This window comes from Sapajus apella, unplaced genomic scaffold (assembly GCF_009761245.1).
Source record: "Sapajus apella isolate SASKATOON/1434 unplaced genomic scaffold, GSC_monkey_1.0 scaffold51, whole genome shotgun sequence".
Classification (NCBI taxonomy): domain Eukaryota; kingdom Metazoa; phylum Chordata; class Mammalia; order Primates; family Cebidae; genus Sapajus; species Sapajus apella.
In genome coordinates, this window is record NW_022436991.1 from 10,590,262 (window position 1) to 10,616,699 (window position 26,438).

General features: G+C 43.8%; 1 protein-coding gene across 3 annotated transcripts in view; it reads left to right on the plus strand.

Annotated features, from left to right (window-relative positions):
- The window catches only part of PRKCB (protein kinase C beta), a 383,605-nt gene that overhangs the window by 315,568 nt on the left and 41,599 nt on the right, over nt 1-26,438 (plus strand). For all 3 annotated transcript variants that reach the window (XM_032243353.1, XM_032243352.1, XM_032243351.1), the window contains 3 exons: nt 1,696-1,869; nt 19,716-19,807; nt 22,313-22,375. In XM_032243353.1, coding sequence (XP_032099244.1) covers nt 1,696-1,869; nt 19,716-19,807; nt 22,313-22,375 — 329 coding nt within the window. The remainder of the gene's footprint in view (nt 1-1,695; nt 1,870-19,715; nt 19,808-22,312; nt 22,376-26,438) is intronic.

A 26,438-nucleotide genomic window follows, 5' to 3' on the forward strand; every position in this document is an offset into this window, starting at 1 on the left:
GTGATGAGAGAGAAGATGGTGAGGACAGGAGATAGAAACACTGTGAGCTGACAAGGTCAGCCTGGGAGCTTCAGTGAATGGTTGCATGATCTGGAAGCTTCTGTGCATGAGTTTAGCCAGACCTTTTGATGCTGGAATGAGCTGAGTGGAGTGTGCAGAGCTGCCTTCCTGCTGCTAAGCGTGTTCTGTGTGTCACCCCTTCTAGCCTTATGTCTCCGTTGTATCCTCTGGTCCTCCAGCTGAGTTGAGTGTAGCATCTAATTTCCTCAATCGCCTAAACTCTGACCCTAGTTGGTCCCCTTACCCTCTTGAGTCTTGATTTTCTGCAATATGGGATTCACAGTGGCACCTACCTTCTAGTATCTTATGCAATACAAATGAATAACAATAAGTGAAAACCTGGAGTTGTTTGGTCCGTAGAAAAGTGCTCAGAAATGTAGTGATGATTAACATTGTTGCCTGCAAAATATCTGACGCAGTGTCTGCAGTGAATACTTCAGTCTGATTGTTTCTTCCTCCAGGAAGCCTTCCTGGAAGCCCTCAAACCAGTTTAAGACTCTTTATAATGTGGTTATGCCTTGTGCTTCTTACAAGGCTTCTTGAGAGAATCCGCTGGTCATTGTTCTCTCTGGCATAATCACAACCAAAGAATGTTCAAAGAATGTTCCCCCTGGTTGAAGGAGTCGGCGGGGGGGGACATGCAGAAAATACCGACGTGTCTGTGAACCACACTGGTTAACTGGCCCTGAATATGACCACAGCACAACTCAAAGAAGGAAGCCCTAAGACAACAGGAGAGGCTGTTAAAATATTACGTTAATCATCTCTGCAATTAATTTGCAAAATCTTTCTTTCTCTCTGGAGTTAAGGGTCAGAGAACGTGCCTGTTTGTTTATTGCTGTATTCCCAGTGCTTAGCAGGTTCTTAGTGAACATTAAATACTTGAATTAATAAAGGAACAAGTGCCCTAATTTCAGTTATATCAGTCATTCACTCATTCCCTCATTCAACAAACATGTATTAAACATGTACTATGAGCTGGGAGCTATTGCAGGCTCTTGGGTTACACCAGTAAACCAAACCACTTGCCCTCGTGGGACTTACCTTCTAGCTAGGCTTTGATGAATTGACTGTTACCCCAGAGGGACCAAAATACAATCATCCCTCCTGAAACCATCCTCTCTTGACTGAGTCCAGCTATTCAAAGTGTGAGGTCAGGGCTGGATGCAGAAGCTCACCCCTGTCATCTTAGCAATTTGGAAAGCCAGGGCAGGTGGATTGCTTGAGGCCAGGATACCAGCCTGGGCAACATAATGAGACCTTGTCTCTACAAAAAATAAAAAATAGTTGTCCGGGCCTGGTGGCACTTACCTCTAGCCCTAGCTACTCGGGAGGCTGAGGTAGGAGAATTGCTGAGCCCCGGAGTTCGAGTCTGCCATGAGCTATGATCGTGCTACTGTCCTGTAGGCTGCATTGAGTCATGATCATGCTACTGCAATCTGGGCTGGGCAGCAGAGAAAAACCCTATGTCTGAAATATAAAATTGTGAAGTCAATGGAAAACACTATCTGTTGTTTCAGAGTCAACAGAGGGCACCTATGCAAAGCTAAGGGTGGCCATGAATGAACACCAGCTGCTCATAACTAGCCCCCAACCTCCTTCCAACTGCTCTGACACACTTGCTCTCTTTCCCAGGTCATGCTCTCAGAGCGAAAAGGCACAGATGAGCTCTATGCTGTGAAGATCCTGAAGAAGGACGTCGTAATCCAAGATGATGACGTGGAGTGCACCATGGTGGAGAAGCGGGTGCTGGCCCTGCCCGGGAAGCCGCCCTTCCTGACTCAGCTCCACTCCTGCTTCCAGACTATGGTAACTTGTCCCATGGCCCTGGGTATTCTCCTCCAGGGTTTCACCAGGCTTTGGCCAAAGCTATTCCAGTAGTGCCCACCACAGAGATACCTGCACCCTTCCCATTCTAGACACAGAAAGATGTGAGGCCCAGAGAGGTCAGCTCAGTGTTCTGAGGTTGACACTGAGAAGCACTGTCCCTGAAGCAGATGCTGTCTCAACTCAGAAAAAGGAACTCAGGCAATTGGTTTTATAATCAACAGAGCAGGGCCTTTCTCTGACAGCAAGGGTTAACTTGGGGACAGGAGCTGGGTGAAAAGGTTCACAGCTTGTGGCTCTAGAAGGTTTCATTCAGCCGTCCAGCCCTTTGGATAAATGCACAAGTACATCTCTGCAGGTTGCCTGAGGTCTTTGTATGGGCCTCCTTGGAGGGAGGTTGTTGCCTGAGAACACAGCCTTTGAGGACTCTCAGGGAAGGTACACAGTGTCCTGGGAAGGAGCTAGTGAGCTCAGAGCCATGGCTGCCATGGTGAGAAGGGAGTATTTGCCCATTTTCTGCTCTTCACTGAGATTTCAACCCTATCTGCAAGAGCAAGAGTCCCTGCTTTAAGTAACCTCTTACGTTTTCCCTTTTCAAATTAGACCTTGGCTTCCATACCCAAGAACGGAGAGGCTGGAGGCCAAATGCAAAGAGGTACAAAGTTAATTGATGCCTTCTGGGCTTCTCAGGGCCAATGGCCTGGTGACTTAAGGTGTTTTGGGGACTTTTCAAGATTAGTTTTGACTCTATCCAGTTCTCAACTTACTGAGTAGAGCGACTGATTTTAGAACGCAAACCGTATATGAGATGGGACACTATTGTATTTTGCATATAATTTTATGTCTTTAGTGGTTTCCCTCTCTCTTTAATGCTTTTATTTTATCTGTTCTTGCATCTGCAGCCCAGGATATGTATCGCATATCCTGGGCTATGCGACCTGTAGCATTTTCACAGTCTGGGTTTCATGGACTGGACAGTCTTGAGGCACCTCAACATGCTTCATCTGTCTTCTGTATTTCCTGCATTTGGAAGCTGGTTCTGGAGGCGTGGTCAGACTCAGCTAGGATCTCTTTGGCAAGACCATAGATGGCATGTTTTTTCATCTGAAGGCATATAATCACTGGTTGTCTCAGTAATGTTGGTAGCGACGGACGCTTGGTGCCTAGATCTGTTAATTCATTAGGGATTGTAAAATGGTGATATCCTATCATTTATTTTTCATCTGCTAGTGGGAATGCTTTTTATTAAGAAGGGCCTCCAAACATCTATTACTTGGTTCCCTGGTGGTATAGTTCATGTGAAAAAAGCAGGATAAATGCTTGATTCTTTTCCGTTAGTTAATAGTTCTCAAGATAATAAACTGGTTCACTGTTGTGCTCTAAGGGTGGCAAAAGTTGGCTTTTTTTTTTTTTAGATGAGTTCTGGCTCTGTCTCCCCAACTAGAGTGCAGTGGCATGATCACGGCTCACTGAAGCCTCGATCTCCCATGCTCAAGTGATCCTCCCACCTCAACCTCCCTAGTAGCTGGGACTACAGGTACATACCACCACACCCAGCTAATTTTTGTACTTTTAGTAGAGACTGGGTTTCACTGTGTTGCCCAGGCTGGTCTTGAACTCCTGGACTCAAGTGATTCACCTGTTTCGGCCTCCCAAAGTGCTGGGATTACAGGCATAACTCACCATGTCCTGCCAAAGTTGGCTTTTAAAATAAAATGTTTTGAGTAGAGGAAGAGAAACAATAGAAAAATATTAAGTGAATGATAATTTACATCATGCAGTGGAGACTTGGTAAAGACCAGGAAGGGGGTACACATAACTTTACTATTTGAAATCTCTAGTCTTGTCTCTTATCACCACTTGAAAATCTTTAGGCCTTAAATGGGAGATTTAAGTCCTAAAGGTTTTCAAGTGGTGATAGAGACAAAGCTGGGATTTAAACCTCTAAGCTCCCCTACTTCCCTATCTTCTCCCTTTCCCATTGGTTGTCCCCAAATGGATTCATTGACATCACCAGGCAAAGGACAGACTCCGCCCAGTACATCAACTAAGAAAGGGACTTTGTTCCCAGCAAAGAGGCCGAGCAGCAGCAGTTTCCCTTTTCTGTTGGATATGATGGGAGTGGAAGAAATTAATCATGGGTGACTAATGTTTATTGTAGTGCCTTTGTGGTTTCTTGTTTTCAAAGTGATAAAATAGAGTTGCTTTGAGATTATTCTTTTTATATTGAACCATCTCACTCACATGTATTTCAATATCTTTCTGGAATTAGAGAATAGGGGCTGGGTGTACATGGAAATTTTGCAGAACTTGGGGTCCCCTCCAGGGATTGCCATGTTCCAGGGAAGAGACTGAGAAGCATGAGAGCCTAGAACACAAGAGCTCAGTGGGTTTGGGTCTTGTGTGGTGATGTGGTTTGGCTGGGTCTCCACCCATACCTCATCTTGAATTGTAGTTCCCATAATCCCCGTGTGTTGTGGGAGAGGGACCCAGTGGGAGGTAATTGAATCATGGGGGCGGTTACCTCCATGCTGTTTTTATGGCAGTGACAGTTCTCACGAGATCTGATAGTTTTAAAAGGGACTTTCACCCCACTTCACTCTGTGCCTCTCCTTGCTGCCACCATATGAAGGACGTGTTTGCTTCCCCTTCTGTCATGATTGTAAGTTTCCTGAGGCCTCCCCAGCTATGTTGAACGGAGAGTCAATGAAACCTCTTTCCTTTATAAATTACCCAGTCTCAGGTAGGTCTTTATTAGCAGTGTGAGAATGGACTAATGCACATGGGAATGAAGGCCCCCATGTTGGAGATCAGTGTGGAATCTCCCCATCCGGCAAGGCCAAGGATGGAACAGATTAGATTGCTTTCTCACTCGCTGAGGGTCAGATGAAGTCATTAACCTATCTCTAGGGACTGTATCAATTGAAAGAAAAAAGTGCTCCTGGAGATGCACTTACTGCAAGCAACAGACCCTGCGATGCCATGTGCAGCCGGCTGAGGGAAGAGCAGATCCCCTTCCATCTCACCTGCACTCCGCGCATATGCTCATTGAGTGAAATGCTCCAATTTAAATTATTTTTTCTCACTTTTTTTTGGGCTAAGCACATATATTTTAATGTTGCATAAATTAAATTTATTTTCAAAGACTTATAATAATGCCTACTATATGTGAGGCACAAGGCAAACAATTTTAAGTCTTATAACAACTTAGATAGGTCCTGTCATCATTCCAATTGTGTAGACCAGGGGACTGAGGTCACACAGCTAGTACATTTCAGGGCCAGGATTTGAACCCAAGTAGTCTGGCTTTAAGGGGCTTTGCATTTAACTGCTATGCTCTGAGATCTTTTTTGCGTAGACCAGGGAACTGAGGCCATACAACTAGCACATTTCAGGGTCAGGATTTGAACCCAGGCAGTCTGGCGTTAAGGAAATTTGCATTTAACTGCTACACTGTGAGATCTTTTTTAAAAAAATAAGATGTATATGTATATGTGTTTAGAGACAAGGTCTGGCTCTGTGGCCCAGGCTTTAGTTGCTTGAGCACAATAGTGCAGTCATAGCTCACTGTTGCCTTGGACTCCTGGGCTCAAGATATCCTCCTCCCTCAGCCTCCCTAGTAGCTAAGACTACAAGCATGCACCACCATGCCCAGTTAATTTTTAAAAATATTTTGTAGAGACAAGGTCTTGCTATGTGACCCAGGCTGGTCTTAAACTCCTAGACTCAAGCAATCCTCCCACTTCGGCCTCCCAAAATGCTGGGATTACAAGTTTGAGCCACCGTGCCCAGCCTGAGGTCTTTTGAGTGTAGATTACCCAAAGGCCACTCCACACGATACCCCTGGATTGGAATCTCCCCCTGCCGGCCTATCTCCAGGCTCTACCAGGAGCCTGTGCTCTAATCTAGCCATGGTCACCTTTCACCTGTTCAGTGAAGCTACACTACCTCCACCTCTTAGCTTCCGTATCTCTGCATGAAACTTGGCGTTCCATCTGAGTCTCTACCATGCTTGGGTCTTCAACAATGTTGTTTCATTCCAGCCTCACAAAAGTCTTGCAATGAAAGGGATTACCTATGGTCCCATTTTGCAGGTGGAAGGATTAAGGGTCAGGGCTGCATGGTAGTTCTCTGTGACACAGCACTGGGTCACTGGCCCATTGAGCTCAGAGCCCAACCTTTTGTTAGCACATCACGTTGAGTTGCCACCAAAATGGCCTTAACCATGATGATACAAACAAGAACAAAAAGCAGCAGCTAGCAGTAATAGGCTGGGCACTATACTCAGCATTCCAGCTGCATTATCTCATTTTATCCTCCTGACACCTCTATTGAATAGGTACTACCTATTCAAAATAGGTATTACCAATTTTAATCTACAGATAAGAATAATGACATTCAGAGAGGTTAAGTAACTCATGCACTGTCACACAGCTGCCAAGTAGTGGAGATAAGATTTGCTCTGCAAGACTCCAGAACCCCAAACCTGGAAGCCTTTGCTAACCTGCCTGTGCCTTAAGTTCACATTCCTGGTTTTTGGTTTATAGAATATTTTCACTTCACAGCCAGGCGCAGTGGCTCACACCTGTAACCCCGGTGCTTTGGGAGGCCTAGGCAAGTGGATTGCTTGAATCCAGGCAGTCAAGACCAGCCTGGGCAACATGGCAAAATCCTGTCTTCACAAAAAATTAGCTGGGAATGGTGCACGTACCTGTAGTCCCAGCTACCTGGGAGGCTGAGGTGGGAGGATCAACTGAGCCTGGGAGGTGGAGGCTGCAGTGCACCGTGACTAAGTCACTGCACTCCAGCCTGAGCAACAAAGTGAGACCCTGTCTCAATAAAATAAAATAAAATATTAAATCTTTTCACTTTTACAGTCACATCTAATCTTTACAGAAACACTGTAAGTATTATGGTCCACATTTCTACTCAATGGAAACTGACCCCCAGACAGATGAAATTGCCCGAGTTCCACAATTGGTAAGTAGAAGCCCCAGGACTTGAGCTCAGGTTTTCTAATAGCCCTTTGGGTGTTTTTTTTTTCTACTATGGAAGAGTCACCCTGCTTATCCTACAGGGATATTCCAAGGATTAGATAGGATTTTATCCATGGGAGTGATTATTAAAATTTAGGGAGCACTGCATATACATGAGGCAAACTATTGTTATCATGGCTAAAGTGAGCAGGAAGGTGACACCTCTTTCTGGGGATGTCCTTGAAAATGGTCATCTGGCTCCCACTCATTTTCTAGCATTGCGTGGGCTGCATCTGCAGAGCAGGGCTTCAGAGGAGGCAGTGTAACTGGAATAGGTGATATTCCTAAAAGGGCATTACTGCCTGTATACAGAGGGTGCTAAAGCTTATTGATTATTTCAATGAAGACGTATTCATTGAAATAATCGTATCAGGCCCCAGTGTATCACCATGATGGTGTATGAAACAGACCAAGTCCCTGTTCCCTTGGAATTTACATTCTCTTGGGGGAAACTGATAATAAACTGTAATAACGACACAAAGTAAAAAGGATGGAGATGGATGAATTGGGGCAGAGAGATGCTGTTTTTGGTAGGGTCATCAAGGAAGGTCTCTCTGATAAGGATGACTATTTGGGCAGAGACCAGGGCAAGCAAGGGATGGGGGCATGTGGCTCTCTGGGGGCAGAGTGTTCCACAGAGCAGCAAGAGTGAGTGTGAATGCCCATGGCGTGAGCATGCTCCGTGTGTTTGAGGAACAGCGAGGAGGCCGGTGTCACCCTGGTGGATTGTCATTTTGTATTTTGTGATTTAGAATTCTTTTTGAATCAGCTACCTTTAAAAAAAGAGAGAAATCCAATATAACATGCTATAAATGTGACGTTTTTCTTGCTAGAGACTTAGAATTTTGAAGATAAAAGGTTCTTAATAGAATTTAAAAAAAAATCTCGGTCTAAATACTGGATAAAAGTGAAAGAGACCACCAGCAATGTACAAAACCATACTTTTTAAAAATCAATTTTAAAATGATGCAAACTTGATTTTTTTTTTTTTTTTTTTTTTTGAGACGGAGTTTCGCTCTTGTTACCCAGGCTGGAGTGCAATGGCGCGATCTCGGCTCACCGCAACCTCCGCCTCCTGGGTTCAGGCAATTCTCCTGCCTCAGCCTCCTGAGTAGCTGGGATTACAGGCACGCACCACCTGCAAATTTGATTTTTAAAAAGCAAGGTTGCATCAGAAATATTCTTATATTGGAATAAAAATATCTTTCAAACATATGCACAGTATGATGTTAACAGAAAATGTAGGCTATTAAATCCTATTTAAGATATTATTTTAAGTGTGTTGAAATTGAATATTCACGTGGAAAAGAATCAGAAGGGAACATAAACAAATCAAAACACTGATTTGGTTTAGGGAGGGGTCTGTGGATAAGTGCCTTCTTTTTGAACTTACGTTATTTCAGAAGTAGCTATAATATAGCCGTGTTTTTTTTTTAATGTACCACAAGATGGCAAAGCTAATACCCAAATAGATGCAAAAGCTCCCAGAAGGGGGTTGAGTTTTCAGATATTTGCTCATTAGATGGTTTAGGCAAATTGTCCCAGGAACACAAAGGGATAGTAAGCCTGTGCTCCACAATCAGGTGAGTCTGGGTCTGTGATTACTGGCTAGATGACCTCTAGGAAGTCACTTAACAGCACTGAATATGGGTTTCATCATCTTTAAAGTGGGCATAATCAGGGAGGATTAAAAGAGATGGTGAATAAAGTAGAATAAACATGAAATGGAGGTTGCCGGCATTATTGGAGCTGGGCTGGAGGTGCACCTTGCTGCATAGCCACAAAAGAATTATGTTTCTTCCAGTCCTTTTGCAGTTTTTCTCAGGGACAATTGTCAGCCCGGCACATTCATGCAATTTCCCAACTGCCAGTGGGCACAGGCAGTTAAGTTTCTTTAGCAAAACATCTATTTTAACTGTTTTCTTTTCAATTGAACATATGTACCTCTTTTTTTTTTTAAATAGAATTAGATTTTATGAGTCATTGAAGGACAGAAGTTACTTCCTCCCCAAATTTGCTGCCATGGCCCAGCAATAACTCAGTTGCAAGGCATGCTGGGAGGAATGTCAATTCAGAATGCAAGAGAGGACAGGGAGGGGGAGGGATGATTCCCACTTGAAGAGTGGACCCCTGATGGCCCAAGAGTGAGCCCCAAGAATGTCCAAGGGGTCCTGGTAACTCGGGCTCAGCTCTGGGCTGGCAGCACTACCCAAGGATATGGCTGGACTTATGGGCATGGCTGCAGGTGGCTCTGGGTGTTGTCTCAGTCAGCAATGATCAAGTTGTAAGAAACAGAACACCCCTTCCCCTGTCCCCCCACCAAACTAGCTCCAAAAATAAAATAAATAAAACCAGAGAGGATGTATTTATTTTGAGACAGGATCTTCCTCTGTCACCCAGGCTGGAGTGCAGTGGTATGGTCACAGCTTACTGCAGCCTCGACCTCCTGGGCTCAAGCAATCCTCCTGCCTCGACCTCCTGAGTAGCTGGGACCACAGGCATGCACCACCATGCCCAAATAATTTTTTAAATTTTTTGTAGAGGTGGGGTTGAGACCTATGTTGCCCAGGCTGGTCTCAAACTCCTAGGCTCAAGCAGTCCCCCTACCTCAGCTTCCCAAAGTGTTGGGATGACAGGCATGAGCCACCACCCCTGGCCTGAAGAGGACTGTTGATGAGAAATTAATGGGTGCAATGTACCTTATTCAGGTGATGGATATCCTAAAATCCTTGACTTGACCACTATGCAATCTATGCAGGTAACCAAAAAAAAAAAAAAAGGAAAAAAGGAGGGTGGGAGTTTATTAGAAAGAAACCACCCAAAGACAAAGGGCCTCATGAGGAACTAGAGTCTGTAATCCTGAAGCAGTCTAGAATAGATTTCTTGGTTTCTTTGTCCCTGCTTTCTTTGTTTCTCCAACATGACTTTGTTAGCACCTTGCAGTTTGCCTATCTGGCATATTCCCTGCATTGCAAATCATACTCATAGGAAAGAAATCCGGTTGGTTCAGCTTGGGTCGGGTGTTTATTCCTGGCCAAATCAGCTAGCAATTGGCTACTAGTAACTCAGTAGGAACCTTTTAAAAGGGATTGTATCTACAGGGAGGGAATAATCGGTGCTCATGCCAGGTGGGAGGTGCCATCTTGAGGCCAAGGAGACTAACTGGATTGAAGCAGGACATTGTTGTAGCCTAGTAGTACAAACATGGCATCAGTGCCTCCCAGGAGAGGAACTGGTGAGAGCTTGGCAGGTGTCAGGGCTTTAGCCAACTAAAGTCATCCAAGGATCTTGAGTGCAAGGAATGAATCAGAAATGCAGCCCAGACAAATAGAGCTGGGGCAGGTAGGAATAGACGCAGCTTTGTTCTCTTTGTTTTCTTGATGATGACCTTTGCATATTCATTCAATAATCAAAGGTCTGTGGAATTCCAAGGAAGAAGAGGAGTCGTTCTAGCCCTTGAAAACTTTGGTCTCTGTGTTAAAGGACAGGCTTAAAAGGCTGAAGAATAAAATAAAAAGCTAGAGGAGCATCAGTTGGTTATTCTGACAGTGACTGCAAGGCTATAAAATACAGAGGAAAGAAAAGTTGTGTGCGATGAACACATCGCCTTGACTGCACACTCACTTGGGTAAGGCTTTTTGAGCTTGCATGGACTTGACTTGTGTCATCTGATAGATCTTGACAACACCCCTATAAAGAACAAGAGGAGTTTATTAGCTGTCATTATCCTCTTTTGGGAAGGAAGAGACTCTAAGTAACTGACCCAGGGTGTCAGAGCAAGTATCCAGTATAACTGGGACTTGAACCCAGGACTAGCAGATGCCAGAAACAGGGCTCTTAACCACAGCACTACACAGCCTCTCTGGAGAGAAACAGATGGTTCTGAGCAGTAAAGGGATTGGCTTACAGACAGAATGAATCCACAGACCAGCTTGGAAAATCATTAAGATCATTAAATAGACAAATTCTTGCTGCAACTCCCTTTGGAGCGTGGTACATAGAGCTGCCCACGTGGTCGGTTTTCTGTGTTCATGGTATCTGATTAAAAGTGGCAGGTGTCCCCCTGGCAGTCACACAGGCATTATGTTACACTCCACTTTCAGCTGTCTTGGGGAAAGATTGTCTCTTTGAATCCCCTTGCTTCCTCTGGAGACCTCCAGATGAACTCTGTACATCCCACCTAGTCATTGTTTTAAATCAGACTGTCCTCATACTCATGTTCCAAATTTGGGAAAGTCTAGCCAACCATTTTGTATAATGTAGTGACAGATAGACATTTAGTTATATTTATTTTTACTGATTATGAGAGATTAAGGAGAAAGGGAATTTTAAATTACCTGAAGGCATTTGAAGCTTAGTGGGCAGCGGTAACAGTATAATGAAGAATCAGAACGACAATGACAATTTTGAAGAAGCCCTTTAAAGTCAAGCAGACCAGCCAGTTTGAAGAGAAAGATGGTGAGTTTGCCTTTCCGAGCTTTTAATTGGAGTTGACGGTGGAACACCCACGTAGAAACGTCCTGTAGCCAGCTGGAGCTGACTGGAGCTCAGGAGAGAGGGAGAGGATAGAAATATAAGTCAAGACTCATCAGCCCAGAGAGATGAGAGTTGAAATTCTGAGCTGTGACAAGTTCTTCTTGGAAAATTGAGTAAGTAGGAGAGCTGGACTTCGAGTCGATACGCAAGAAATACTTCTTTTGATTTTCATATATTAGAGTCCAACAAATAAGCCCTAATCAAAAACCACCGAGTATGGTGATAAGGAGGGTTTTGCAATAATTTCATAGGAAGAATGGGGAACAAGGCCAAATTTTGGGGTGCTGTGGAGAGGAATGATATGTAAGGATTGGAGGCAGCGTGTGAGGTCCATTTAGTTAGCTCGAGCCCCCATAGTTCACTCTCTATGCCTCTCATGCAGTTTTTTTTAAAGAGATTCTATTTTATTTATTTATTTACTTTTTTTTGAAATAGGGTCTCACTCTGTCACCCAGGCTGGAGTGCAACAGTGTGATCACGGCTCACTGCAGCCTTGACCTCCTGGGCACAAGCCATCCTCCCACCTTAGCCTCCTGAATAGCTGGGACTACATGCCTGGCTAATTTTTTATTTTTTTGTAGAGACAGGATCTTACCATGTTGCCCAGTGTTGTCTGGAACTTCTGGGCTCAAGCGGTCTTTCTACATCAGCCTCCCAAATTCCTGGGATTACAGGCATGAGCCCCTGTGCCTGACTACATTCTGCTTTAGATTAGGGTTTGAATTAGTTGTATATTTGTTTTAACCAAGATTCTGAATTTCCTGAGGGCAAGTCTGAACCTTATTCATCATTTTCATCCTTTTAATGCCGGCCTAATGCCATGACTTGCAAAAATAAGCGCTTGATGAAAGTTCTAAAACTCACTTCTGTGGTCCAGATTGGCTCTGGATCGCCTCTGACAATGTTTTCCAGATTTTGATGTTGCTTACTGTGGAGTGGGAGATGAACCTGGTGGTACATGAACACATTGCATTTATTTTTAAAATAAGTCATTTAAAGGATTGATGTACCAGAGCCAGACTGGTTATTGCATAAAGATGATGGACTCCAGACATGTACTTCTTTTCTACAGAGAGGATGAATTTCCATTTATGACTTTGGTATGAAGTTTAGAATTTTTAAAATAATTGTGTTTAAGGTTTTTTTTAAGTGAGTTAATAAAAATACTTTTAAAATAAGTCAATTTTAGTAGAGAAGGCAGACGAACTTGGTAAAGATTTTTTCTTTTCTTTTCTTTTTTTGAGACAGAGTCTCACTCTTGCTCAGGCTGGAGTGCAGTGGCACGATCTGGGCTTACTGCCACCTCCACCTCCTAGGTTCAAGCGATTCTTGCAGCCTCCCAAGTAGCTGAGATTACAGGTGTGTGTCACCACACTTGGCTAATTTTTGTATTTTTAGTAGAGACAGGGTTTCATCATGTTGGCCAGGCTGGTCTCAAGCTCCTGGCCTCAAGTGATCCGTCCACCTCGACCTCCCAAAGTGCTTACAGGTAGGAGCCACTGCACCCGGCCCAGATATGTACTTCCTTTCTACAGAGAGGATGAATTTCCATTTAGGACTTTGGTATGAAGTTGAAATTTTTAAAAATAATTGTGTTTTTTTTTTTTTAGTGAGTTAATAAAAATACTTTTTTAAAATAAGTCAATTTGAGTAGAGGAGGCAGAGAATCTTGGTAAAGATCTTAAAGCTGGCTGGGAGGCAGGTACAGCTGGGTGGATGGTCGTGGGCAGTGCATCGTAATCTGGTCTTACCCTACCTTTCCCCCTTCTTCTCTAATATGACTCCATGAATTTTACTTTCCGTCTCCAGCAATGATAGCCATAGAATCAGGAGCCTAAAGTGCTTAGTTATATTTTCCACAATCTACATTAAAACAAACGTGAAGCCATAAAGGTGAAACTGTAATTCATCCATGGACTTCCTAAAATAATCTCCCACCCATTTGGGGAAACACGGCCATTTGGAAATTTATCTGGCCCCTGTCCCTTGCCTGGGAATCCTTAACATCTGGCACCGTGGATTATCCACAGAAACATCTCTGGCAATAGAGTAGCTCCTGGCATAGAGTGGGCATCATTAAGTGTTTGTTCAGAAATAAATGGACAGTAAGACGCCAACCATAACATTTAATAGCTCAGGCACTGGCGCGTCGAAGCCACATGCTCAGCATAGTTCAAAGATGATAGATCTTGGGGTTTCCCTGCGTATGGTTAGCAGTTGAAACACACCACAAAACAAGGCCTTGCCCACAGTGGAGCAATCCCCCGATGTGGGGATTCCGACTAATGAGTTTGGGGGGCAAGCTGAGTTCTTCCAAGCAGAAAGCAAGCAAGTGAAATCTCTCTCTCACTTACTTCTCTCTCTGTGGCCGATGCCATCTGCTAGTTTTAAAAATAATTTTTAAAAGCAAGTGTTTTGGTTTTCTTCAACGTGCAGCAAAGACAGATGCTATTTTTAGGCTTGTTTTCTATTAAAAAAAAAAAAAAAAACCAAAGAACCAGGGACTGGGTGTTGGCAGTTCTGGCTTACCGTCTGCATTTTGCCACCAAATTGTATGTGACCTTTCGGCAAATCTATGCCTTGGACCCTGAGAACAGAAGGGATCATTTCACCTCCTTTTCTCATTAGGCATGTTGAAAGTGTGCAGTAGTATTGGTCTGAGAAATAATCATTGGTTGTTATTTCTCAGACCAATACTGCTGGCATGTGTGGTCAGAGCCTTGACTGAGTTTCTCAGCTCAGATTTAATTTCTTTGGGCCTCACTCCACTTAAGACCTCATTCCTGTCTTCAAGCATGTCCCAAGGAAGTAGGAGACTAAGGCAAGGATAAAAAAACAGACTCATATTAGTGCTAAAGGGGGTTTCTGTGCAAAACGTCCATCTTCGAGCCCCTTAGTTAGCTGGACAGCACTCTTAGGGTAAAAACAAATGTCCTTTTCAGGGCCCTCCCTGGTCATCCTTCAAATCCCAGCTCAGTAGCTTCAAGGAAGCCTTCTCTTCTATGTCAACCCCCACTCTATTAGGCCGATTTCTACAAAAACTACAAAAATTAACCAAGTGTGGTGTGCACCTGTAGTCCCAGCTACTGGGGAGGCTAAGGCAGGAGGATCACTTGAACCTGGGAGGTTGAGGCTGCAGTGAGCAGAGATCGTGCCATTGCACTCTAGCCTGGGCAACAGAATGAGACCCTATCTCAAAAAAAAAAAATGTTGGGGGGTTAACTTATGCTCTCCTGTAACCTGCTAGCTTCTGTCTTGATGTACAGCTAGATCTCCACGTGCCTTATCTCCCCTCCTGACTGGGAGCTCTTTGAGGGGAGGACACATCCACACATTCATACAATGTCTAGCTCAGTGCCTTTCACACAAGATGTACCCACTGGAGGCAGCATCATGAGGGGTTGTGAGTGCAGAGTCTTGAACCAAGTGGCTGGGGTTCAGATCCTGGCTTTGCAGCAACTTATCAGCTGAGTGACCACTGGCAAGTTACTTACCCTTTCTGAGCTTCAACTTTCTTATCTTTAGAAAGGAAAGGATGATTATACTTGTCACATTGAGTTTTGTAAAGGGATGAGTAAGACAAGATGTAAAGCATTCAGCTCATCACATAGTAAGTACCCAAGAGACCTTAATTTTTTTATTGTTGTTGTTATCAATTAGGCACTCCCACATTTGATAAATGCACATATGACTGTTATATATCAGGTCACAGTTCTGTATGCTGTATGCAAGATTTTTTAAAATAGTGAGTTAAATGTTTGTTATATGGCCAGCATCACGTTAGACACTCTACAGATGTGTCCTTGCTTAATGCTCTGTGGGCAAGTGAAAAATGTCCCCTCTATGGGTGAAGAGAAAGGCCAAAATTAGTTTAAATAACTGTTCAGTGTTGCAATTATTTAACACTGGGCAACAAGACTTGAGCAGTGCAACAAGACTTGAAATACTGTATTGACTTAAAAGGTGGAATCTTTGCTTCACTTTCCCACCACCTCTTCTCCTGGCTTAATGGCCCCTCACAATAGCTTTGCAACTTTTGACAGCAAGTCACCTTTTATATTGTGACTCAGCCATAGCAACATATAAATATAACCAAAACATGCATTCCACAAAAAGTACTTAAGGGTGTTCTGTGCAGCATGCACTAATAATTTCCATTGCATCATTACGTTCTCTTTCTTTCTTTTTTTTCAGGCAGAATCTAGCTCTGTTGCCAGGCTGGAGTGCAGTGGCTTGATTTCAGCTCACTGCAACTTCTGCCTCCTGGTTCAAGCTATTCCACTGCCTCAGCATCCTGAGTAGCTGCTGGGATTACAGGCGCATGCCACCACCCCCGACTAATTTTTTGCATTTTAGTAGAGATGGGGTTTCACCATGGCCAGGCTGGTCTCTATCTCCTGACTTCATGCTGGTCTCTATCTCCTGACCTCGCGATCCACCCTCCTCAGCCTCCCAAAGTGCTGGTCTTACAGGTGTGAGCCACCATGCCCAGCCTCTCTCTCTCTCTCTCTCTCTCTCTCTCTCTCTCTCTCTCTCTGTCTCTCTCTCTCTCTCTCTCTCCCCTTCCTTCTTTTCTTTTCTTTTCTTTTTCTCTCACTCTGTTGCCCAGGCTGGAGTGCAGTGGTGCCACCATGGCTCACTGTAGCCTCAAACTCCTGGACTTGAGCGATCCTCCTGCCTCAGCCTCCTGAGTGGCGGAGACTACAGGTGCTCGCCATCATGCCTGGCTAATTTTTTTTTTTTTTTTAATTTTTGTGTAGGCGGAGTCTGTCTTTGTTTCCCAGGCTGTTCTCAAACTCCTGGCCTCAAGCAATCCTCCTGTCTTGGCCCTGCCAAAGTTCTGGGATTACAGGCACGAGCCATCATGCCTGACCTCTTTTTTCTTTTCTTTTTTCTTTTAAGTTGATCATGACCCACCAAATTGATCTAATGATCAATTAAAGTGAGATAGAACTTGAGTTTGAGAAACACTGGTCTGGCTTAAGTACTCAGGCAGTGTTGCCAGAACAGCCCATTTTCATCACACTTACAGTTTGGAGCCCTGTGTATGTTTCATTCCAGCCCCTCAGCCAGTCTGTTAGAGATTATCGAATATGTTATCCTCATTTTATAAATGAAGATATCAAGGCTCAGGGATATAAAATGGTCTTCCCAAGTCTCCCCAGCAGCCAGAAAATGTGGAGCCAGTGCTTTCATTCCAGCCTTCTAACTACGTGAATGGTGCTTTGGAGACCCAGTAATTCCTGCTGCCAAGGATCACCCATTTATTCACTTAATGTGTATTGATGGCTCGCTTTGACCAGGCATGGTGCTGGGCTCTTGGTACACAGCAGTAAGCAAATTTGACATGGTTCCTGGATTTGTGGCATGTTCAGTCATATCTGGCATTAGTCCGTTTCTTTCAGCGTGAGACCCCCAACCTTTGCATTAGCCTATGTGACCTTACATGATGAGTCCCTTAGCACTGCTCCGGGCTCAACTTCTGCCCTGTCTCCCTCCTTCTTTCTTCTCTATATCGGGTGTGCTCGAGCCTCAGGGCCTTTGCTCAGCCTGTTTCCCCTGCCTGGTAAGCTCTCACTCCAGATACCTGCATAGCTGCTTCCGTCATCTCCTTCAAGTCTTTGCTGAAGCACCTTCTTCTAAATAAGATGTATCCTGAATACTTTACTGAAACTGGAACTCCTTTCTCCTATCTCATTTAGCTGGTACTCCCAATCCTCCATACATTGCTCTGTTTTTTTTTTTTCCCCATAGCACTTTTTAATCTTTTAAACTTTTATTTATTTATTTATTTAGAGGCAGAGGCTCACTCTGTTGCCCAGGCTGGAGTGCAGTGGTATGATCTTGGCTCACTGCAACCTCTACCTCCCAGGTTCAAGTGATCCTCCTGCATCAGCCTCCTGAGTAGCTGGGACTACAGGCACACACCATCATGCACAGCTAATTTTTATATCTGTTTTTTTTTAGTAGAGATGGGGTTTCACTATGTTGGTCAGGCTGGTCTCGAACTCCTGACCTCAGGTGATCTGCCCGCCTCAGTCTCCCAAAGTGCTGGGATTACAGGCGTGAGCCACTATGCCTGGCTATTTTTTACCATTCTATAAAATTTATTATGTTTAGCATTTATTGTCTTTATCTGTGTCCACCTACTAGAATGAAAGGTAAAAGCAGGGGATTTTGTTGGTTTGTTCACTGCTCTATCCTCAGCACCCATCTATAACCTGGTACCTAGTAGGACTCTGTAAATATTTTTTCACTTGAATGGGTAGGTAAGATAAATAATCATCAAGTTCAAAATATAATTAACAAATTATGATGTGGTCAGAGGTTAAAAAAAAAAAAAGAAAAGGAACAAAAAAGCTCATAGGGGTTCATGAAAGAGTATAACGTCAGGCCTAATTTAGATTGGGTGGGTTAGAGGAAGTGACTTTTTTAGGTTGAGAACATAAGAGGGACTTCAGTTCCCAAATTAGTTAGTGCAGACCCCGCCATTGCAAGCTGAAGGAACATAGTATAAAGGAGAGATTTAACCCAAACAGAAGTCTCTAAGAAGAGATAAAGTGATTTATTCATTTAGCAAACACCCTCTGATGGAAAGAGAGAAGCATGTCACATATTGGTGTTGCCCAAGAACCAAAACACACATCTGTCTTACTTAATCTCAACGTCACTGAGGTTCTGCTGTTATCTCCTCTTGACAGACGAGGAAACCCAGGTGTTGAAGAACTTCTCCAAATGCATCCAGCTAGTAAGATACAGAGCTGGATTTCCAAATAAAGTGTCTTTGGCACCAAAGTTTATGCCCTTTCACTCTCTGAGCACCTACTGTGTGCTAGATAGCACACAGTTGTGCTCTCAGAAACAGGGATTACACAGCCAGGAAGGACAGAGACCCCGACTTGAAGGAGTTCACAATATCCCTTGAGAGACATGCTGAAAAACTTCCCTGATTAGGACACAGATTTTTTTTTCTGGCGCCAGTTCTTTTACTTCTGGACATGCCTTCCTAGGCTACTGTTTTTCAAACCTTGATAATTCATATTTTTGTTTTTGATAGCCACTGTGTTACCCATTGGTGAATGCCTCAGAATTCAGTGGCTTAAAACAATAAGCACTTATAATCTCACAGTTTCTGTGGGACAGGAATTTGGGAGTACGTTACCTAAGTGATCTGGCTCTGGGTCTCAAAGGAAGCTCCAGTCAGACTGTCAGCTGGAATTTCAGTCATCTGAAGGCATGTCTGGGGCAGAAGGATCTGTTTCCATGGTGATTCACTCACAGGACTGGAGTTGGTGCTGGCTGTTGGCAGGAGGCCTCAGTTCTTTGCCAAATGTACCTTTCCATAGTACTGCTTGAGTATCCTCATGGCATGGCGGCAGGCTTCCCCAAAAGCAAGTGATCTGAGAGAGAGCAAGGTGGAAGCTGTAAGGTCTTTCACGTCCTACTCCTGGAAGTCATACATTGTCATTTTTGTAATATCCAATGGGTTACACGGGTCAGTCCTATTCAATATGGAAAAATACTACACAAGAACATATATACCAAGAGATTGAAAAAATCATTGGGGGGCCATCATAAAGGCTGACCACTACAGCTGCCTATCATCTGTAACATTATTTACTTGATATTTTCCACCTTTTGTTAAGATCAGCCTTATCCTAAACAGTAATATCAGTTAAGACACAACATTAATATGCTAATTGTATTTCCCAGCAAAAATGAATATAAGCTTATTATTATTATTATTATTAAGATGGAGTCTCACTCTGTCGCCCAGGCTGGAGTGCAGTGGCGTGATCTCGGCTCACTGCAACATCCCCCTCCTGGGTTCCAGTGAGTCTCCTGCCTCAGCTTCCCGAATAGCTGGGATGACAGGTGCCTGCCACCACATCTGGCTAATTTTTATAGTTTATATATTTTTTAGTAGAGATAGAGTTTTGCCATGTTGGCCAGGCTGGTCTTGAACTCCTGATCTGCCCACCTTGGCCTCCCAAAGTGCTGGGATTATATGTGTGAGCCATCATGCCCTGCCAAAGTTGTAATTATTAATGAAAAAAAAAACTGTGTATCACCTATGCTGGCTTGCATAGTTCCAGTGACACAAATGTTACCCTTGGGGAAACAGCAACCCAGCAAACAGGGATCTGTCAGAGAGTCCTGGTAGTTTTCATTATAAATTCCAACTCTTCCCCACTGTCGATTTGGAGCCCTAGAAGCTACAGGATGCTAATGTTGCTTTTTGCTGTCCTCTTCCAGGACCGCCTGTATTTTGTGATGGAGTACGTGAATGGGGGAGACCTCATGTATCACATCCAGCAAGTCGGCCGGTTCAAGGAGCCCCATGCTGTGTAAGTGAGAACTAGTACTGTGCTTTCTCCTTGGGATAAATGGGTAGGTTAGTGGTTCCTTTGGGTTGTTTTTTTGTTTTGTTTTTGCCAGAGAGGGATTTTTAAACACCTCAGGCATCTTTGTTACAAATATTTGGCCAGGAAAGAAAGGTTTTCTGCTTAATATGAGATGCTTCTTTTTTTTCCTGACAGCAGCTAAGAACCTAAAGCTCAGCCAGGTACCATGGCGCATACCTGTAATCTTAGCATTTTGGGAGGCTGAGGTTAGAGGATCACTTGAGCTCAGGAGTTGGAGACCAGCCTGGGCACTATGATGAGATCTCATCTCTATAAAAAACAAAAATCTTAGCTGGGCATGGTGGCGCACACCTGTAGTCTGCAAACAAACAAACAAACAAAACAAACTTGAAGCTCTAAAACCATGGCTATTTTTTTTTATTTCTAATTCATGTCCCTGACTGCTTAGAAAGGCCCTATACCTCCCTTGGGGATTGTCATTGTAAGTTTTATATGTTCGTTTGCTAATATTTATTGAGAACTTACTATGATCTAGGCCCTAAGTGCTTAACAAACATCATCTCATTTAACCCTGAGAATAACTCCGGGAGGGAGGTGTTACCATCTTTGCTTCACAAACAAGGAAACGGAGATGGAGTGTTTCGAAAGCTTGCTCAAAATCACAGAGCTAGTAAGAAGCAGTTCCCGAATTCTGACCCCAGCTTTTCTTTGCCCATGTTCTTCACCTTATACCACTCTCCCTCTTAGTTGCTTTCCCTCCAAGGCAGTGGAGGATCAAGGTGCATAGTGGCAGTGGTCTGTGGTTCATGAAATGGGGAGACCGAATCTGGGTTGTTGGAAATGTGTTTCCTCTGCTGAGTCAATTCCATCCCCTTCAGTTCAAATGGCAGCTGCAGTCTCTTCAGAACACAGATCTCATCATGTCACTTCCCTGTTTGGGAACATGGCAAGTTATAGGAATTAGCAATGATAACCTCTCCTGGGGAGTTTGCAAAGATCTTATTGCCTCTCCAGAGAGCCCCCAGAGCTCATCTAGAAGCATTACATAGCATTTTATATGGCATTACGTAGCATTTATATAGCATTATATAGCATTTTATGAGCTATATAGCTGACCATCCATGGGGACTTTAATGCCCTGCCCGGTTCAGCTTGCCTCCTCTCCTCCCACCTGGCCAGGTTGTGAGCACTATGTTCTGATGGGATTTGCATTATTTTCATGCTTCCAAATCAAGCCATTCCTATCTCCTGGCATAACTCTAGTAGTATTAGCTTTTCTTTTACTTCTAGCATCTAATTAAGGCTGGGCATGGTGGCTCATGCCTGTAATCCCCGCACTTTGGGAGGCCAAGGTAGGCAGATCACCTGAGGTCAGGAGTTTGAGACCAGCCTGACCAACATGGAGAAACCCTGCATCTACTAAAAATACAAAATTAGCTGGGTGTGGTGGTGCATGCCTGTAATCGCAGCTACCTGGGAGGCTGAGACAGGAGAATCACTTGAACCTGGGAGGTGGAGAGAGGTTGCGTTGAGCCAAGATGGCACCATTGCACTCCAGCCTGGGCAACAAGAGGGAAACTCCATCTCAAAAAACAAACAACAACAACAACAACAACAAAAAAAAAAACACAGTTCCCTAAAGCCCTTCCCAACCTTTATGGCATAACTGGGCTCCCTAGGTCTCCTGAAACCTCTTTCTTTCTGGGTTGACCTTCAACACAAGGTTACACTTTAGACAGATGTCATTTCTGATTCCCGCTGTGCCATTCCTTCGCTATATAACTTGCCCAAGTTAATCTCTCTAACCCTCAGTTTCCTCATTTGAGGAATGGGGAGATAATAGTAGGACCTACCTTACAGAATTATTATTAGGATTAAATCAGGTAATGCCTAAAATCGTGCTAGGCAGATGGTTAACCTTCAGCAGATGTTAGCTGCTATTGTTAAGAAAATTTAACTTCCTATATAGTCTGAACGTATAATTCAATCCTTTTGTTGGGGATGGGGGACAGGGTCTCACTGTTGCTCATACTGGAGTACAGTGGCCTTGATCATAGCTCGCTACAGCCTTGATATCCTGGACTCAAGCAATCCTCTTGCCTCAGCCTTCTGAGTAGCTGAGATCACAGGCATGTGCCACCACACCTTTAATTTTTTTCTTTTATTTTTAGTAGAGACAAGGTCTCACTATGTTGCCCAGCTAGTGAAACTAATTCTCCACCCAGTTAATCATGTTCCATGGCTCCCTCTCCACCATGCAATTGCTGAACTTCTGCCTGTGCCCAATTTGTCCTTAAGGAATCCCCATCACCCTCTAAAGCACCTTGTTCATCCATCCATACTCGCAGTATCTTATGAGCTATGTAGCTGACCATCCACGGGGACTTTAATGCCCTGCACCTAGTTCAATGCTGTATTGAATTCTGAGCACTGCCAAGCATCTGGTGTCCTTGAGTTTCTCCATTGCATTTTTTTTTTTAATTTCAGATTTTACGCTGCAGAAATTGCTATCGGTCTGTTCTTCTTACAGAGTAAGGGCATCATTTACCGGTAAGTGAACACTGCTGTACTTTCCATCTCTTCATCTCCCTCAGCTCCTCCCTTCCCAGCCTCTTTCTTCAGCTGCTTTTAAAATTAGAATCCGTGGTGGGGGAGGAATCCTCCAGAACTAACTTGGGCATGTGTTCTGCCAGGCAGCATCGCCCACTGCCCTGGCAAAGTTTGGGCAGCTCTATGTGGTGGTAGAAAATCTCGACGGACTATGTCACTGGTGATGGGTCAGAGCCTCAAACAGGAGACCATTTGCTCTAAGAGGAGGAGACTCACGGAGAGGACCCCAGTACTTCTTTCTCTTGCCTGTGGACCCTACATTTAGGGAGCAGGCAAAGAAATTTGGCTGGCAGAATGTGATGGATTATATTATTATGAAACTTTTTTTTTTTTTTTTTGCTATGTAACTACAACTTGGAAATGGATCTGTGAGTAGCTGCCCTGAAAGACAGGATTAGGTTCAGGACTTGGCATTTTCTGGTTTTTGGAGGAGCAAATGGATGATCATAGCTGCATGAGTCATACCATTTTATATTTCATGCAAGGCAGACGATTGCACCCAGGGCTGCTATTTGTCAGCGAGTCCGGGGTGTACAATTCTCCTTGTACTACGTCGATGCAAATGGCTTAGCCAGTGCAGGCTTGGGCCAGTGCATTATGCAAGAGAGGCATAATGCACTATGGCACCGGTGGGGGTCTTTTTCAAAGATCGTGAAGAACCACTAAAGTCTATTTCATTCATATATTTGACACATATTTATCAAATCCTACTATATTCTAGGCACTCTTCTGGGTGGTGGGCATACAGAAGTGAATAGAACAGATGAAACCCCTGCCTCTGTGGACTTTATCTTCTCCTGGTGGGAGACAGATAAGTAAATCATAAAAATGTAGTCTGCCAAGTAGTGATAATGGAGATAAGTCAAGAAGGGGAGAGGGCTGGTGTGCACTGGGTATTGGAAGGTTTCCTCTCATTCTGTAGAGTGCATGGTGACAAGGGCCTGGAGAGTTACAGTGACTTCGGTGTCCTGGGCATTTTGGTGTAACTGCAGGATATGGGATTAAAAGGCATGAGGGGGCTGGACACAATAGCTCACACCTGTAATCCCAATGCTTTGGGAGGTTGAGGCAGGAGGAATGCTTCAAGCTAGGAGCCCCAGACCAGCCTAGGCAATAAAATTATCCAGGTGTTGTGATGCATGCCTACAGACCTAGCTACTCAGGAGGCTGAGGTGGGAGGATCAGCTGAGCCTAGGAGTTCAAGGATGCAGTGAGCTATGATCATACTGCTGTACTCCAGCCTGCGTGATGGTGGGAGGGGGGATGGGAAGTGAGGGCCTTGTCACGGGGGAAGGATGATCTTTTTCTGAGTGCACAAAGTCCCTGCCATTCCTATTTTCTCCTAATGATGGGGAGAGGAAGGTCAAGAAGAGGAGTGGTTTTACTTGGCATGTGGGTGATCCTAGTGAAAGTGTAAAAATAGAGAGAAGAATTTAGAAGCTGAGGCAGGAGGATCACTTGAGCCCAGGAGTTCGAAACTGCAGTGAGCTATGATTGTGCCACTGCACTCCAGCCTGGGCAACAGAGCAAGACCCTGTCTATAGAAAAAGAAGAATTTAAATTTTAAATAGTATGATCATTTTGCCCATGTCCATGTTTGCCGTCAATGAACACATATCACTTGTGTACATGAAATGACACGTGGAAATCCTCTAATTCCCTTAGCTTCCTTTTGACTCTTTTAGTGACAGCATCTTTTTGTGCTGAACATAATTCTGGTGTTGAAAAGTACACATTATCTTCCATAGGACTTGATCCTCAAATTCAAGCCAATGACTTCAGCTGATGCTTAACCAAAGAAACAGGGATCATGGGTGATTTTTCACTCTATGTGATTTTGAACTTGGGTGCTGACATTAGGACCTAACTCCTATGTGGGATGTGCCTCTACTAAAATAGAACTAACTGGGTTCTTGAGAAGATTAAATATGGAACTACAAGTTTATTGGAAGAAAATCCAGTCCCAGTGTAGGAAACAGGAGAGGAAATAATTAGAGTTCCAATCAAATGAGTTGCAAATCAGGGCTAGTTTCTAATCAATCAGGAAGCTGCATTGGGATCTGGGATCCATGGATCCAGGTCACCAGCCAGGCAGGTGACAAAATTCTAAGATTAGCATTTCAGGTGCTAAGATGATACCTATTTCAAAGCTCTTTTCCCTAAACTAACTACACACTCTCCCTTTCATCCTCCACTATTAATATGGTCTTTAAAGGAATATTTATCAATCTTTTAAGCCAGTCTGTATCTGAACTCTTCTTTTGTGTACAGGTAAGAACAGAGTCAATCTCCTACCCTAAAGATTGAAAATGACAGATACTCGTTTCACAGCCTCCCTGTAGCCAGGGCAGGCACACAACCCAAGCTCTGACACTTGCTCACACTTACTCAAGAACCTGAATCAGAAACTAGTAGCCAAGGAACCAGAAAGTGTAGAATCAAGAATGGCTGTAGTGATTATCAGTAGCTACTTTCCAGAGGCAAGAGGAGAAGAGGGTCTTAGCAGCAATAGGCAGAGTCCAGCATTAGGGCTTTATGGATCAAGGGGTGCTGTCTGTGTCCCATGGCAGCTTGGGTGGTAGTATCACTGGACCAGCTCTGAGCTGCAGTTAGGCATCGTTTCTGGCTGTATAGACTGTTAATCTGGTTCTTCAATCTCCTCAAAGATTCCATGAGCTCCCCAATATTCTTTGATGAATTATTTTTCAGGTAAAAATCATCGCAGTTGGTTTTTATTGCTTGCCCTCCAGAGCACTGATGGAAACAGAGCTCTTGAAATTGATAGTCAAATGGAAATGGTAAAAAATAAATTACTTGACAAAAGATGTATGGCTTTATCATCTCATAGAGATTGCTTTCATAGTGGTAAAGTCTTTTAAGATGTTACAAATTACTGCCTCCTTCATTTAAATCTCTATTTAATTGAACAGTTCTTAAGTAAAGAGGATGAAGGATTATGTTAGACGTGCCATCTTTAAGGAACTGAAGGTGTTAGATTAGGGGCTGAGGAGGAAAAAAGATTCTTCCTATCAAACTTAGTGTCTGGTTTGCCGACCACCATCTCTGGAATGTGTGTTGGTTTTGCCCTTGACGGTTTTCTGAAAATGAAAATAATTGCTCCAGCCATCTTTTGAAGCAAAAATGAGGATTTATTACATAGAACAAAAGATTAGGGTGTGATATCAAAATACTGCTATGTGACAGTGAAGATGACAGAGGTGCCCTCCAGCCTCAGGACTGCTCAACTCTTGGCACCTGAAGCTTCTTTTCTATAATAGATGAAGATTTTATCACTTTCCTAGTCTACCCAGCTGCCTGCTCTGAGCATGCGGTCAAGCTGAATGGATGTCATTTGTCACTATTAGGGAAATCACATATAGACCTACCTAGTAAGTTTAGATGAAAGAAATTGTGGCAAAGCCTGGGTTTTCTGAGTTCCAAACTTTCACTCAAATCACAGTGGCTTGTAGATGAGCATGAACGCTGGATATGAGCAGGACCATGGACAGCACCAAAGGTAGGGCTTGTTGGGATTGGCAGGCATCAGTGGGCGGGTGCAAGTGGACCTCCCCCTTCTCTTGAGTAAGGAGACCTCACAGACACAGATAGGAGATGCCAGGATATGGTTTTCGGATTGTATTCTTTTAGTTGGAAATGATGACAGCAACTCAATTCAAAGTAACTTAGGTTAAAAGAGGCATTTATTGGCTGGCATAACTTAAAAGTCCAGGCACAGATCTGACTTTAGGCCTGGATAAATGCAGAGGCTCAAGTGATGTTATGTGGGCACACCTTATCACCCTACCTCTAGGCTCTACTTTCTCTGTACTAGATTTCTTCTCTCCATCTGGTGACCCGTGGAATTTCTAGACTTGCTTAATACCACCTGAGCAACCCCAATGTAAAATGCACTTATCCCTTTCCTGATTGTGCCAGCCAGAGTGACAGTACTAATACTTAACAGCTTTGATTGGCTCAGATTGGATCACATGCCCATTCCTGA